Source organism: Callithrix jacchus, chromosome 11 (genome assembly GCF_049354715.1).
Source record: "Callithrix jacchus isolate 240 chromosome 11, calJac240_pri, whole genome shotgun sequence".
NCBI lineage: Eukaryota > Metazoa > Chordata > Mammalia > Primates > Cebidae > Callithrix > Callithrix jacchus.
This window is the reverse complement of record NC_133512.1, coordinates 86,515,640-86,532,323: the sequence shown is the minus strand read 5'-3', so window position 1 is coordinate 86,532,323 and position 16,684 is coordinate 86,515,640. Positions and strand designations below refer to the sequence as shown.

Below are 16,684 nucleotides of genomic sequence, written 5' to 3'. Positions count from 1 at the left end.
ACTTCTGGAACAATCAGGACTCTCCTGCCTTTCAAAGGGTCAATTAGACTCTGATAACAGGTCATATGAGATGGAGAAATCGGACAAGAAAAGCAGGTTGGCAGGGAGGCTGAGCTTTAGGGTGTTTGGTCAGGACTTAAGTTTCAAGTGAGCTTGACTAATTAAGTGTAAATCCCTTTTTTTTTCTGGAAGCGAAATAAAAAACTGAGAAAAGAGTAGAATGAAACAAAAATAAATAGAAATTGCAAATTCCTAAACTAATGAATAATTTCCTTATGTGTCACTAGCTGAAATTGATTCTACACCTACCTGTGAAACTTGCATCTGTTCATAAAGCACCTGCCTGTGTCACAGTAATGTTTGCTGAGTGTGTGACTGTGGGGCAAGAGCTGGCACATGGTCATAAAAGTCCTCGGAAAAATGATTTGATTCCCAATGCCCTTAATGTTGGAGCAGATAACTTTGGTCCAGATTATGAGTGGGGAGAGCTAATGGTTGACAGAAGGGATTAGTAAATTGAGGAACTATGGACTTCTCTCCTAATTAACCTCTTAACGATTACTGACCTTAATCCTACCTTCTCTCTACTGTGTCTGGAGCTTAAACAAGTCATTTAATGTGGAGTAACATAGGTGTCCCGTATGTCCATTATCAAAGTGTTTCTTAATCTAGATATAACTGGTATGTCATCTTGCTTTTGGAGGAAACAAACACTGAAAAAAACCTGTAAGTTTTAAATAGAATGAATCTAGAAAAGACCCTTAAAACTTGTGATGAACAGAGCAAAAGTACAAAGGAAGTCCCATTTACCAGATGTCTACATAAAATTATGTTCCATTATTCATAAAGACTGGGAGTAAATTTAGAATTCTCAACTCACAGGAGTTTGGTGTGAAAATGTCAAGGCAGGCCAACACCAGCTCTCAGCTTGCAGCCCATCCCTCTTCATTCTGCACCCTCTATTCCATTCTGCACAACAAGTGGCCTCAAAGTTGACTGTGAACACCCTATTCTGCACATTCAAGCTCCATACACAGCCCTGAAAACAACTGCCCTTTGGTCGGAACTGAGGCCTCGAGTGAGCACACTGATGTCATGTTCTTTCCTCAGGAGGACGGACCTAAGGAAGTGGCCTGTACAGGCTCTGGAAGTGAGCTCAGGGAATTAGGAAGGAAATTGCTTATGCAGATAACCCAGAGTATAGTTTAGAAGGGTTCCCTTGGCCCTGTGGCTGTCTTGCTGAGTGGAGGGAGGCCTGGCCAGAGAAGGCAAGAGTGCTTCTTCTAAATATTGATCAGAGTAGGAGCCTCTCTTGCTGGACCTAAGGACAGGATTGAGTAAATATGCCAAAAACTTTGTGAAGAGTGAAACCACACCTGGCATGAAGTAGTTTGGTAATGTCTTAAAGCTCGACTCCTTTACAAATAATGAGTACTAGTTATGAACAACATTGGAGAATCAGATTTCTCATTATAATTAGCCATTTAAACAGTCATATACTACTAGCTAAGAAGAGTAGAGAAGAAGGATCTGACATTCTACATAAGATAGATTTAAATAAAATAGCTTAAAGAAACGTCATAGGACAAAAACAGTCCCTTACTTTGAGATTGCACTGTGAACTTCTTTCATAGTTGTTCTCCATCTTTTTTTTTTTTCCTTATTTTTTTATTGCATTTTAGGTTTTGGGGTACATGTGCAGAGCATGCAATACAGTTGCATAGGTACACACATGGCAGTGTGTTCTGTTTGCTTTCACCCCTTCACCCACATTTGGCGTTTCTCCCCAGGCTATCCCTCCCCACCTCCCCCTCCCACTGGCCCTCCCCTTTTCCCCCCAATAAACCCCAGTGTTTAGTACTCCCCTTTCTGTGTCCATGTGTTCTCATTTTTCATCACCTGCCTATGAGTGAGAATATGCGGTGTTTCATTTTCTGTTCTTGTGTCAGTTTGCTGAGAATGATGTTCTCCAGATTCATCCATGTCCCTACAAACAACACAAACTCATCATTTCTGATTGCTGCATAATATTCCATGGTGTATATGTGCCACATTTTCCCAATCCAGTCTATCATCAATGGGCATTTGGGTTGATTCCAGGTCTTTGCTATTGTAAACAGTGCTGCAATGAACATTCGTGTGCATGTGTCCTTATAGTAGAATGATTTATAGTCCTTTGGGTATATACCCAGTAATGGAATTACTGGGTCAAATGGAATTTCTATTTCTAAGGCCTTGAGGAATCGCCACACTGTCTTCCACAATGGTTGGACTAATTTACACTCCCACCAACAGTGTAAAAGTGTTCCTTTTTCTCCACATCCTCTCCAGCATCTGTTGTCTCCAGATTTTTTAATGATCACCATTCTAACTGGCGTGAGATGGTATCTCAATGTGGTTTTGATTTGCATCTCTCTGCTGACCAGTGACGATGAGCATTTTTTCCTATGATTGTTGGCCTCATATATGTCTTCTTTTGTAAAGTGTCGGATCATATCCTTTGCCCACTTTTGAATGGGCTTGTTTGTTTTTTTCTTGTAAATCTGTTTGAGTTCTTTGTAAATTCTGGATATCAGCCCTTTGTCAGATGGGTAAACTGCAAAATTTTTTTCCCATTCTGTTGGTTGCCGATTCACTCTAGTGACTGTTTCTTTTGCCGTGCAGAAGCTGTGGAGTTTGATTAGGTCCCATTTGTCTATTTTGGCTTTTGTTGCCAATGCTTTTGGTGTTTCTCCATCTTTAAAAGTCTGGTTTGTAAGAGTTAATATGTGTGGGCATAAAATTATTAATAGATTCTTATTCTTATTTTATATATGCATATGTATATGTGTATTACATATATGTTATACATATATGTGTATGTAGCATATGCATATATAAAATATCTGTGTATATATGTTTCTATCAGTTTTACCTTTATTTTCTAGTCAGTGTTTTTTGTGGGGTCATTTAGCTGTTTTTTGAATCATGTCCACAGGAGAAATAGAATTGGTAAAGAGGGAAAATAAACTCTTACTAGAATCAATTATATTCTCATATTAGAGGAATCACAATATATTATTCCTGAAGGTCAAATTTATTCACATAATTTGTTTTGTAGAGTAAGTTCATCAAGACAGCTGATAGTCTTTGGTGACTTTCCTTTTTTCTAATAGCAGTTCATAATTATCAAGTTTGAACTGTTAAGTATTTTCCAACATTTAAAAAAATACATTTTCTTTCTTCTTTATAGCCTTTTCTACCTTTACTTCCCTGAAAGCTTTAAGTATACCTGTTGGAAAAGATACCATATTTATGTTATGGTTCTTGATATCAGGAATATAGAGTAGAAGACTGCTCTTATAGAAGAGAAATACAGGGAATTTGACAGATATATGTCATATGTTGAACATTTACTATGTGCAGAAAATTGCCATAAGCAATGAATGTGTGGAAATACAAAAAGAGAAAGCAGTCTCTGAATAAGAGTCTATATCAGTAGTTCTCAAAGCGTTGGCCCTACAAAAACAGCATCACCATGAAACTTGTTAGAAATGCAAATTCTTGCCTACTCTTGTCCCCCTACTTCCAGGACACAATAAAATTAGAATTTCTAAGTGTATGGTGCAAATCTATTTTAACAATCCTTCCAGGTGTGTTTGAAGAGTGCCAAAGTATGAAAAACACTTATTCATATATTACTGGAAACTAAAACAGAAATAAATTTACAGTCTAATCCATACACATTTATTTACCACCTCCTATATGTCAAGCCCTCTGGTGATGGAAAAAGAAGCAAGATAGGTCCCTGCCCTCAAGGAGGTCATAGAGTCTAATTGGATACACATATCTACTATGTGCTAAACATTGTGTTAGGCTTTCAGGACAGTATATGAGAAGAATAAATCATGCTGCATGACCTCAAAAGATTACAATCCTTATGGATTGACAAATTGCTAATGTATGAAATAATCACAGTAAACATATACATATAAATATATATATACATACATTTCAGTATGAGTATTATAGTATTTAAAAATTTTTTTAAATGTTGTTTTGTGACAAAATGTTTTTAAAACACTGTAAATCATATATTTATGATTCTAATACTGAAATTTTTACTTTTAGAATAACATATATTGAAATTTTATTTTATTGTTGAGAAGTATTATCTTTTGACTAAATGGAAAGTTTCTTTACCCATTGTTTTTAAAAGATTATTAAGAAAGTTTACAGCTGACCAAAAGTGAAATGTGCATTAATGAGAATAATCAATAATATTTCTTCTTAATAGTTGAAAGAAGAAGAAGGTATAATATTAATTACCGAATCAAGGAGCTTGGCACTCTTATTCCAAAGTCTAATGATCCGTGAGTTCAACAATCATTTCTATAATAATGTTATAATTTAAAGACCCCAAAAAATGAATGGGAGGGGAGAGAGGAGGTGAGAACCAATGATTAGGAAACTAAGCAGCTTATGGCAAAGGTAAGGCAATTGCTGCGCTCATTTTGAAATGTCTATTCTAGGCTGATTGTTATTAAGTGTCAGGGTTGTTACTAAGAGTTGTCCTTTTGAACTATAGGAAGTAAATAAGTTATTTTTCCTGAGTTCGTAGTGAGTCTTTCTGTATGGTGACAATATTGTCAAATTTAGTGGTAATGTCAAATGTTATTTATGATACTGACTGGTATATTTAATTTTTATAAGTATAATAATCTTCCAATTTAAAATTTGCATGCAGGTGGAAATAGGATTGTTAGATTTTTCAAGGTCCCCAAATTCTGGACACATACAAGTAACAAATGGAATTGTAAAAGCATATTGATTGATGCTGACCAGGCTTTGTGCTGTATGCACAAAACGTCCATCAAACAAATTGCTTACTCTTGCAAATATTGAGAAATAAAGTGTTAATTAAAAATGTTGAATGATTCTTTAAAAATGTGAACACCTATAATCCCAGCACTTTGGGAGGCCGAGGTGGGCAGATCACTTGAGGTCAGGAGTTGAAGACCAGACCAGCCTACATGGTGAAATACTGTCTCTACTAAAAATACAAAAATTAGCTGGACATGATGGGGCCTGCCTGTAACCCCAGCTACTCAGGAGGCTGAGGCAGGACAATCACTTGAGGTCGTGGTAAGCCAAGATTGTGCCACTGTACTTCAGCCTGGGGAACAGAGCAAGACTCCATCTCACAGGTTGTGGTGAGCTGAGATTGTGCCACTGCACACCAGCCTGGGCAACAGAGCAAGACTCCATCTTAAAAAGAAAAAAGAAAAGCAAAACCATGGACTCTGTAGCATTAATAATGATTTGAAAATATTTCATTAAAATTGAGAATTTTCTTCTTCAAATACTGGATATTATTCATTATCTAGAAATGGTCATGTTTGATAAAGTGATACTTGTGGGCCAGGTGCATTGGCTCTTGCCTGTAATCCCAGTATTTTAGGAGGACCAAACAGGAAGATTGTTTGAGGCCACGAGTTCAAGATCAGCCTGGGTGCAATCCCATGAAATAAAGAAAGAAAGAAGGAAACAAAGAGAGAGAGAGAGAGAAGTAAGGAAGAAAGAAAGGAAGGAAGGAAGGAAGGAAGGAAGGAAGGAAGGAAGGAAGGAAGGAAGGAAGAAGGAAGATGGGTGTGGTAGCATGCACTTATACTCCAAGCTACTCAGGAGGCTGAGACACAAGGATCACTTGAATCCAGGATTTCAAGGCTGAAGTGAACCATGATCACACCACTGCATTCCAGCCTGGGTGATTGAGCAAGACCCTATACCAGAAAAAAAAAAAAAAAAAAAGTGATGTTTGTGAGATTTTAAAGTATTTTTTCCTCTAAATCAAAATTTGCTAATTTACTTGAACAGTTCAACAACTTGTTAGATAAGTGAATGTAATATTTGTTCTCATGTACATATTAGATTGTGAAGGCATATAGGGTCTGAGGGGATCAGGCCTTATTTAGACTCTACCTCAAACTCTTCAAAATTTTTAAAGTCTCAAAACATGTGACTATGTTAGCTAAAGAAAATACTTGTCTTCCTATATGCCTGTGTTTTTCATAAAAATAAAATCAAGTAAGGTATATGGAAATAGTTTGCCAGTTATAAAGTTTTATGAGAGATTATTACTCTACATTTCAATAAAAACTTGATCTAAAGACTCTATTCTAGTTCTCATTCATTTTCTAGAGCACAGGATGGTAAATATTTTTTGAATATGGCTAGATAGTAAATATTTCAAGCTTTGCAGGCCATAGATACAGTCTTTGTCACAATTATTTAGCTCTGCCTTTGTAGTACAAGAGCAGACACAGACAACATGTGAATGAATGAGCTTTACCTCATCCAGTGAAATTTATTGACAAAGATAAGCTGTTGGCTACAGTTTGTCTACCTTGGTCTAGAATATGAAAATTCAATTTATGATAGACTCATATATAAAAAAGGCCAAAATTGGGAAAACTGCATTGCAAGCATTGTTTTTCTCTTCCTTATGAATTTCAGAAAAGGTGTTATTATTTGTTTTAATTCTATTATATTGTTTGTAGATTTATTTTGGGTCTAATGGAAAACACATTAGTTAGATGTTGAAGATGTCTATACATGGATCTTTCTGTATATCACAGGTAGAGAAGACACTTCACTAAAAGATGTGACATTCCAAAAATCCCAGTACTAATTCTCTTTAAATACATTCTATTCCTTGGTTTGCTGTGAACTCATCTGTTACTCCAGTGTCCCTCTTTAGGGTTCAGCAATAAGGGTCCCATGGTTGAATCCAGAGTGTGTCCTCTTAAAATAAACTTTACCTGAGAACCACAGTCTGGCTCCATGGACTAAGGAGTATCCATCTACATGACAAAATTATTTTGGATCCATCTGTCAAATTTTCACATGTTATTATGGATAATCTAAAAGTCACAGAAAACAAGAATGCTGAGGAAAGGGTAGGGTAGGCTAGAGGAGGCAAGTTTACTTTGAAGGTGAGAAAATAAAAGAAGAAATGACATTATTATGTTATGGTAATTATGAAATTAACAAACAGTGGATCTGGAAAAAAAAAGACCATACAAGATTTTAGCTTCAGTTTAGGAAATTTTAGAATAACTTGTCCAATAGGTGACTACAACCATTAAAATGGCGAAGGACAGTGTTTAAAAACTAAAAACGTACATCAGGCTATACAATTATCTAGTACAAGATAGTTCAAATTATGTTCCATGCCTGTTAACAGGTTATGGACTCACTCAAATGAGACAAATGCAATGTTTTGAACAAAAAAGTAGAATAGCATTGAAAATATGAGAGTATTACATGTAAAGAAAACAGGAAAACCCTGTGAAATCTTTATTGCAGTGTTGTATACTAAGAGTGTGCCAAGCCACTATACAAAACATATTTCTTATGACAGATGCATTCGAAAGGTGGGAAAGCCACAGACTGACAGGAAGAGTACTGAATTGAGTGAGGAAGTCTGGGGCTTATCCCCTAAACACCATATACTCTTGGGCAAATAGCAGTAATTGTGGCATGGTTGACCTTTGAGGAACTTTCCAGCTCCTGATTAGAATACATTTTGGAGTTGGCTTAGGACATCAAAGTTAATACCTGAAGACACTTTGAATTCTATGAAGTTTTCATTTTTATGTATTAAACCATTCAAAAGTTTCTATTTCTTTGCAGGTCAAAATGGTGAGGTCAGAGGAAAAGAATGTAGAGAACAGCTGTAATTGGGAAGTATAGGTTGATAAAATTATGTGAAAAAAGCACTACCAGGCAATGACAATCTCTTGACCAGTGATAAAAAAGCAAAAGCCAAACAAAAATAACAATAAAAGACAAAGAGTAAAGAGCTTCTATAATATGTGGTAGTTGTCTAGTTTAGCTTTCTTGGAAACACTTTTGTCCATATGTGTTTTTGTGAGCCAGGTTTACAAAAATTACATGAGTAGAAATTTAAAAATACTATTAGATCATTAATTACTCTATTACTCTTGTTTTTGCACTTTACAAAATTTCTAAATAGTTTGAAGTTTTTTTACTTTATCTTCCTCCCACATAACCAAATTCCTCCTGCTTTTGCGTAAGAATGGTAGTTGGCGTAGAATATGAGACTTGACAAAACTTTCTAAGTCAGGGGTCACAAAATGTTGATACAAGCAAAAAAAAAAAAAAAAAAGGATCCATCATAGTATTTTTTCTTTCTTTTTAAAATCTTTCATTTTAATTTTTAATGTGCGTAAGTGTATATACACTCCTAAGATAACAACAGATTGTACATTTTCCATAGTTTTGCCTAGCAGCAATCCTTACTGAAATTTATATATTTGTATTATCTGCTTTGGCTATAAATGCATTCAGGCTTTTAGTCCACCAAAGATTAAGATCTTAAAAAATTGTTTTGCAGAAAATGAAAGGCCAGCATCAACTATCAACATTCATTCTTCAGCCATGCCTTTACTGGTGTGTCTGTGTTTAAATAGTAACACCCTATATAGTATTTGTAACCCCTACTTCATTGAAATTGTTTTGAGAGAGAAGCAAAAGTCTCTTTAGTAAATATAAAAAAAATTGGGAAAGGATTTCATATATTAAAATGGCTTTAAAATAGAGAAACTTTAAAAAATGTATTCTAAGCGACATCAGGTACAAATTGAAGGGAGGCTCGTTGTATGTTCTCTACTACCATTTTGAAGGTTTCTTTTTGATGAGAGTACTTTAAAATTCAGAGTTGGCCAGGGTTATCTTTTTTTATCTATTTCCCTGTCCTCAAGTTTTCCTCCCCATGAGAAAAGATGACACAAAAAAGGGGTCCATGAGGCTTTTGCTACTACTATTAGTTCAGAGTCCATTATACTTTTCAGTCACAGATACTTGGTTTAACACCAAAGATAGCCTGCCTTTCCCTACCTTTCCCACCACCATCAACCCACCCGTTCCCCTCACCCTGTCAATGGAATGAGACCAACAGCCACTATAGCCTTAAAGAAATGACAAAGCATTTTCAAACTTGTGATGTTCATTGACAACGTTTTGGTGCATTTCAGCAGACCAGAGCTCTTACCCAGGTTCCAGTATGCATTTTCACCTGCTGGTAGAAAAATGTCTCTTCTTTTAGTATTTTACTGCTAATGGTGTTGTCACATAACCAAAAATATACCATAGAAAAATGTCATATTTCCCTACTTGTGTACTTTATGCTATATTAAAAACAACTCATGACTCTAAATTAAAAATGCATCAAGGTTTTCCAACAACTCTGATTAACATGTAGCAATTAGTTTGGACTCATTCTCCAAACATATTATCAGTTCTCATACAGTATTACATTCATTAGTGTATATTTTCAGATATCAAAATCAGTAGCCTCTTCCATGATTTCATATTTTTTAATTTCTCCTGTCTTAAAAGTAAGTTTTAATAAAATGATTTCTTCTATGCTATAGCCTAAAAAGTTATCCAGTAATGTTTAATTATATTTACTTATCTTAAATGTATTTAAAAATAGCTATTCATATCAAGCTTTTAAAAAGTTTTGATGATGATTGTACATAAAAATTGACTGGTTTTAGAAAGTTTGCTGTGTTACATAAAGTGATGTTGCCCGAGTCTGATTTGTTTCACAGTTGCTCAGGATCACCATTCAGGAGGGACTTTATTTTTATCTTAGAAACATAAAAGCAACCTTATTAGAATGTAGGTTAAAAGATTGCTACCTTTGAAATGATCTTAAAAAATTTAGGCTTAAGTCCTCAGCAATGTACATTTCCTAGTTCATTAATGCAGAAATACTGCACATAGATTTTAATCTTGGAGTTAATAATAAAAGCAATTTTCACTAAAAATATAAAAACTGTAATGGTAGAATCATGATATTGCATTTAGCTCTCCCACAAAAAGTCACTTTATTACTTTCTTTTGACACTTATTTTCATTCAGGGATTAATTTTACTATATAAGGGCTTCTTAACTATTCTATTAAAATTTCTATTCAGAAGCAATAATATCTAAGAGTGAATAATAGTCATGTAAATCATTATTTCATATTAATGTAAAAGATTTTGTAAGTTCTTATGAATTCTGCTGACATGCACAATTGTGAAAAGGTTATCTCTCCGTTCTACAGTGATATGCGCTGGAACAAAGGAACCATTCTGAAAGCATCAGTGGAGTACATCAAGTGGCTACAAAAAGAACAACAGAGAGCCCGAGAATTAGAACACAGACAGAAGAAATTAGAGCAGGCTAACAGGCGACTTCTACTTCGGATTCAGGTTTTTATAAGAATGTTACCATGAGCCACATACCTTACATATGACTCAGCTGTCATCCGTTTTCTTCATTGGTCTCATTTATTTTTCTCTTATTAACAATTATTTTTCCTTTTGAAGGATAATTTTACTGCTTGTTAGAAGTTCCTGAATTCACTTGTTTCAATTAGGTTTTGACTAGAAATCCAGGATTCAGATGGTTGAAAATGTATTGTGTATATATGTATATATATGCACATATGTATATATGTGCTTATATAAACATATATATGACAACAAATTACAAAATGCATAAAACAGAACTCATTTCATAAATGCACATGTTATTATCACAGTCAAATAATAATACTAAGTAGAACATTTGTTTCTCTAGATTATAATGAACATTAAATTCTCCCCTCCCTCTTTCATTTCTTCACTAACATTGCTAAGGATTTCATTGCCTCGAGGCATGTTGTGTCAGTTTATATTAAGTCACTGCTTATCTGTTCATATAATCCAAAATATCAAAACATGGGCTTTTATAACTCTCAAGATTTTTTTAAATGTGAACATGCTTAGAGGCAGGTAAAGCATTTACTCTGTTTCCATGAAAAGGTCCTGCATTTTTGGTGAGAAATTAATCAGGAAGAATAAATGGATGATTTCTGCTGTCTTCAAATGGCTCTATTGTAGTCTGAGCCACTGTGGAATCATCATCTGTCATAAATTCTCTGGTAGAACAATGAGACTAAAATTTTTTTTTAATCTGAGTAATTTTCTCAGAGTTATTTTTAGGCATTAGAAATGTATCAGTTTCATTTTTGCAAAGATTATCATAATTTGTATTATATTACTCTTCATTTTAAATGCTTGTTAATATTTTGATTCTAGTCTGGCTTATTCTCTAGTATTAAGTCCAATTTCAAAGACATTATTTAATGATTCTCATTTGAAATTACAGGAACTAGAAATTCAGGCTCGTACTCATGGTCTGCCAACCCTGGCTTCACTTGGCACAGTTGATTTAGGTGCTCATGTCACCAAACAGCAGAGCCATCCTGAGCAGAATTCAGTAGACTATTGCCAACAACTGACTGTATCTCAGGGACCAAACCCTGAACTCTGTGATCAAGCTATAGCCTTTTCTGATCCTTTGTCATACTTCACAGATTTATCATTTAGTGCTGCATTGAAAGAGGAACAAAGATTGGATGGCATGCTATTGGATGACACAATCTCTCCATTTGGAACAGATCCCCTGCTATCTGCCACTTCCCCTGCAGTTTCCAAAGAGAGCAGTAGGAGAAGTAGCTTAAGCTCAGATGATGGTGATGAATTATAAGAAATAAACAGACTCAATTCATCAACTGGAAAGCAATTCTACGCTGGTGCTATGCAATTATGCTCTGTGTTTCATATGTTGCTTTGGCTTGTTTGTATTTTTTTCCAAAAGGAATGTGTTGTTCATGAAAAACTGATAGAAGCAACAGAAGAATTCATAGGAAGAAAAATCATGGTGTTAATGAATTATTGAGGGCGAAAAAGAGGTGTTTTCTTCTTTGACTATAGAGTCCAAATACACTTACATTCTGTTTTCTTGGGAGGACCTACAGCATAAAAAGCAGCTCTTTATTGATGTGTTAAAAGCAGCAACTTGGTGGTGTGCTACTGGAACTAATGACTGCAAAGTGTAAAACGACTGAAATATACAAATCTTCTCTTAGTTATTCACCTCCATCTTCTCTTCAACTCTTACATCAGACTTTAAGAATCAAGATCAACATATCAGGTGGTCATTGCCTTTCTCCATTGTCTAGTGAACATGTCTAAAGTTCAAGCTTTGTAGGAGAAATAATTATATAATAGATTATCTTTCACTTGTGGTTGAAAAACAAATCTACAGTAAATGTGAGAATTTTCCACAATAAAATACAGATAACTAATAAAAACATTGGTTACTAAAATTAGATCCTAATTTCTTTAGTTGGTTCAGTTACACTAATTCTAAAAGCATCTATGCATATTTATGTCTCCAGGCTCTGTTGGGAAAAGAAACACATTGTATATTTTCCTCAGGAGTATGGACCAGAATTGTATCCCTTCACACAAACATACATCCACACGTATGCACATAATTCAGGTAGTATATGTTCTTCTATTTTCTTCATTCTACTGACTGCATTAAAATCACATTCGAAATTTTCTTTTCTTCATTAAGAAAATAGATCATCAATTTCAGTCAATAAAATATAAAAGTCCCCTACAAGGATGGTTTTCAGGTGTTTAAAACTTTTCATCATGTCCAATATTGGATAGAAATCAGTTAGTTGTTGATTCTGTTTTGTTCCACATGGATAAAATATTGAAAATTGAATTGCCAGTTGACAAAATAATGAGTAAAACAGAAACTATTTCTTATTATTTTCAGTTCTGAGAGGAGCATAAGGTTCTATTTCTTTTTTTTTTTCTTTTCTTCTATTTCTAGTAGCACTTAGAGAGGCCTATGATCTTTGGTTACACTGTTCGCATTTATTTTAAGCACTTAAATCTGTGATGCCTCACTCAGATTTTTATCTCTTGTGCTTGTTTTCGGTTAGGGAATTAAGTTACCAAGCACGTTGCTCTGTGCTGGACCTCCATGAGTGATCATCTGATCAATGAGTATTTATGGAGGCATACTCAGAACTGCAGTGGGTCCTGAGAAAACACAGAAGGAGTGAACAAGATATGGGGTTACTCCTAAAGTAGTTAACAAGAATGCATGAAAAACAAAAGATAGAAGACACAGAATAAAAAATCTAAGCCTAAATTGTAAATACAGAAGGTCAAAGAAAATGAAAATGAATGACAAAGTTTATGGGAACAGCAGAATTTGACTTCTTTTTAAAGACATTAATTAAGTGAATGTGAGAGCAAATAAAAGAATAATATCAACCAAATGGTGAAAGTGAGAATAACTGGGGGAGTATCTTTATGGGACATTCTCGAGAAATATCTGGATACCTTAGAAGATGCCCTTTGGGGAGTTCTGAAACATAAGATTGACAACAGGTTGTGAAGGCCCTTAAAAATTGGGGTGAAATACTAAAGTATTAATATAATAGAAACACTTTTTTTTAGGAGGAGGGAGGATTCTAAAAATTAAAATATATATTAGTAACTTGAGTGAGATGTAATCTTTTATGAAGTTTAAACTTTGGGATAAATTTTGAAAAGATCTTTTAGTTATTTCTCACATGGAAAATATATCACTATAAGAGCTGAGACCCTAAAGCTAATAAAAGTAGAGGAATAGTAAATTCTTATGGTATAATAATTATCTCAGGCTTAGCTTACTTGCTCAGACTTAGAAAAGTTAAAATAATTTTTATTGTTTGACATGGAAAAATAATTACTAATTTCTGGGTATAGCCATTAAAGCCTGATAGATAAATTCATCTGAAATATATCATGTGAAACAGCTATTAGGTATATCTTCTCAGTAATGTTCAAGAATACATTACATACTTTTAATTTTATAACAAAATTCCACTTTATTATCTGGGTTGATAATTTGATTTAGCATTAAAAATTATAGAAAAGGAATATATTTGGAGTTCATGGGAAACACATCGGTTTATAAGATAGAGGCTGCTTCTGTTCTCATTTGATCTATTATTCTCATTTCTTTATATTTTGAACAGACTTGCACTGATGATGTCATTACTCAGTCACCATTTTCCATTCTGTTAGAGTACAACAACTGGGCCCTGAAACCTATTCTTCACAATCTTGGCTGATATAAGGACTTGGCACAGGACGATAGAGCCTGAACACAAGAGATCTGGAGAGGGAACTAATGTTTGCTGCTACATTCAGATTCTGAGATGTCAGGGAACTGTAAAATGGGTGATGAATATTTAAAGAGAGTAAAGAGTTGTGCTGTGTCCCAGTCAACTGAAATAGATTAAAAATTAATTTGATGGCAGTTCTTAACTTTTTAAGGCAGATTCCTTTGAGAATCTAGTGAGGTATAGACCCTCTCCCTAGAAAAGTACAGAACTGTTTATATGGACAATAATTTGCATGCATTCAGAGATCTTAGGGATCTCCTGAATGTTTTCTTGGATCCCAAGTGAGAAATTCCTGAATCAGGTCTGTTAGGTGTGCATTAATGTCATGTATAATGATGGGGGACCCCTACTTATCTAAATATAGTTATCTCATTCCTAATAATGATGAGGTTGCATAGGGAAGTAAAAGTGTACCAAAAATTAGATGATTCACTAAAAAGTTGTTCATTCATATAGTTATTTTTCAAACATAACCTGCCCACTCAACACACTATGCCTCATCTTTATTATATAGTTATGGGTCAGTTTCACTATACTTACTGAATGATATAAACATCTGACCATAACATTTTGAAATGATGCAAATAAATTTCAAAACAAAAATAATGTGAATTTAAAAGCAAATTATTTGAGTATATAAGATAGTTCCTTAGAAAAATTTATGACTGTCTAGAATATGTTTTGTAGAAATGAGATTTTTCATAATAGTAAAAGAGGCATGTTGTTTATCAAACAATGCTGTCACCAAAAGCATCAACTGTAATGGGACTATTAATACACAATTATCAATTTGCTCATTCAACTAATATACAATTTTCTCTTTTCATTTAAAAAATTAATTCATAATCACAATTACAAAAAACTTCCTTTAAAATAAGATAAAATAATAGTATTGCTTTTCATTATTTTTTCAAAATAATGTCCCATCCAATCATTTTTTGTATTATTAAATGTTGGCTGCTTTTTCATAGATTCACATTAAATAGGCTTTTCCAACTTCTAATTATCTTAAAATAGTAATGACCTCCTGTGAGTAGATACAGCTCTTTACAACTTTTTTTCTTTCAGTGCCTTTTCTTCTTGAACTTTTCCTATATCAAATGGAGACTATATGTACAGATAATATTTTCTCAGTTTATAGGCATATCAGTGACCATGGCTTTCTTTGTATAGGTTTAAAAAAGTTCTAAATAATAAATAGCCAGATGAGCTGGGGACATTGAGAAATAGCCTTCCTCTTCCTTTTTCAACTCATTTTTCCCCACATGCATGACTGTAAATCAAATATTTAATAGTTCTTACCTTAAAAAAATAGATACAAAGAATGTCCTGATTTGGTATCTCATTTACCATAGTGTCAAGAGAAAAGTTAGATTTCATAACTTTAAAAAGAATATATTTTCATTTTATTTTGAAAGACTGAGTCATACAGGACTTTTCTTATACTTCAAGGTATTATGAAAACACCTTTTTCCTGTTTGGATGTTGTGGAATTTAAACATTTAAATAAATAAATGGTATAACTGAGTGTTCCATGTTTTTTTTTGTTAACAATGTCTTTGACCCTATACAAACATTTTAGATATTTACTGACCATCTGATATGTAAGATGTGGAAGAAAATTGGAATCAATTAATTATTTCACTGTGTTATCAGTGGAAGATCAACCATCTGGGTTTCTTAAAAACACCTGAAGGACTGGATTTTGTTTCAGTATTGAGAATGGCATAGTCTCTATGTGCTATATGGAATTACATCATTTGTGCCTCCAGTGCCTCATATGTGGATAAGTGTGTCAGTTTGACTTAATATATGTATATACAGAGATTTCATTACATTTACCTAATAAATACTAAATACACTTCAAGTGTTGCTGATCTCATATTTTATATGACCCTCCTATGGTCATTGTGCATTGATGTTCCAATATTTTATTATTTGTATGAACTTTAATTTGAAAACAAGAAAACAATTCAAAATCAGAAAAACATAGCTTTTCTTAAAATTTTCTGTGCTACATTTTCCCTCTGAGGTCCACAGAGAATTTGAGTGTATAGGAGATTATGAGAAAACAGCTATTTTGATTAAAAAATATATCCCTCAGGATTCAACCAACTTGATGAAATACTATTATCTACTGCTTTATACATAAAAGGAAACTTTTTATCTGCTTGTAAAGGGATTTTTATGTGTATTTCTGCATAATCAGATGATTTCTATTGTGTTTTCTACTGATGAAACTCTCTGTAAAATGTATTTTCCTTACATTATCCAACAGGCATAAAGAATAAGAGTAAAGACTTTGATGTTTGTAATACTACCTCTGTTATCTGTGCACTACTGTTTTATTTCAAAAATTCTATATATTCAACTTTATTTTTTCCACAGAAATAAATTTTGGTTTTGTGTTAAAGCTGGTAGTTTATGTAACAAACAAAATACACAAAAGAAAGAAGAAACTGATTTTGCTGAATTATATATAATTAGGAAGTTACATATTGTTCTTTAAATGTGATACTGAAGTTTAAAAGCAAACTAAATTTAAGGATCTTATCTAACAGCATAGCAGTTGCTTATGGCATACAAGGCTAAAATTAATTCAGCTAT

General features: G+C 33.7%; 1 protein-coding gene across 3 annotated transcripts in view; it reads left to right on the top strand.

Moving 5' to 3' along the window:
* The window catches only part of TFEC (transcription factor EC), an 83,797-nt gene extending 67,856 nt beyond the window's left edge, over window positions 1-15,941 (top strand). For all 3 annotated transcript variants that reach the window (XM_002751763.7, XM_054237469.2, XM_009002735.5), the window contains 3 exons: window positions 4,277-4,352; window positions 10,118-10,265; window positions 11,206-15,941. In XM_002751763.7, the coding sequence (XP_002751809.1) occupies window positions 4,277-4,352; window positions 10,118-10,265; window positions 11,206-11,586 (605 nt within the window). In that variant the 3' untranslated portion in view covers window positions 11,587-15,941. The remainder of the gene's footprint in view (window positions 1-4,276; window positions 4,353-10,117; window positions 10,266-11,205) is intronic.
* Window positions 15,942-16,684: the final 743 nt, after the last annotated feature.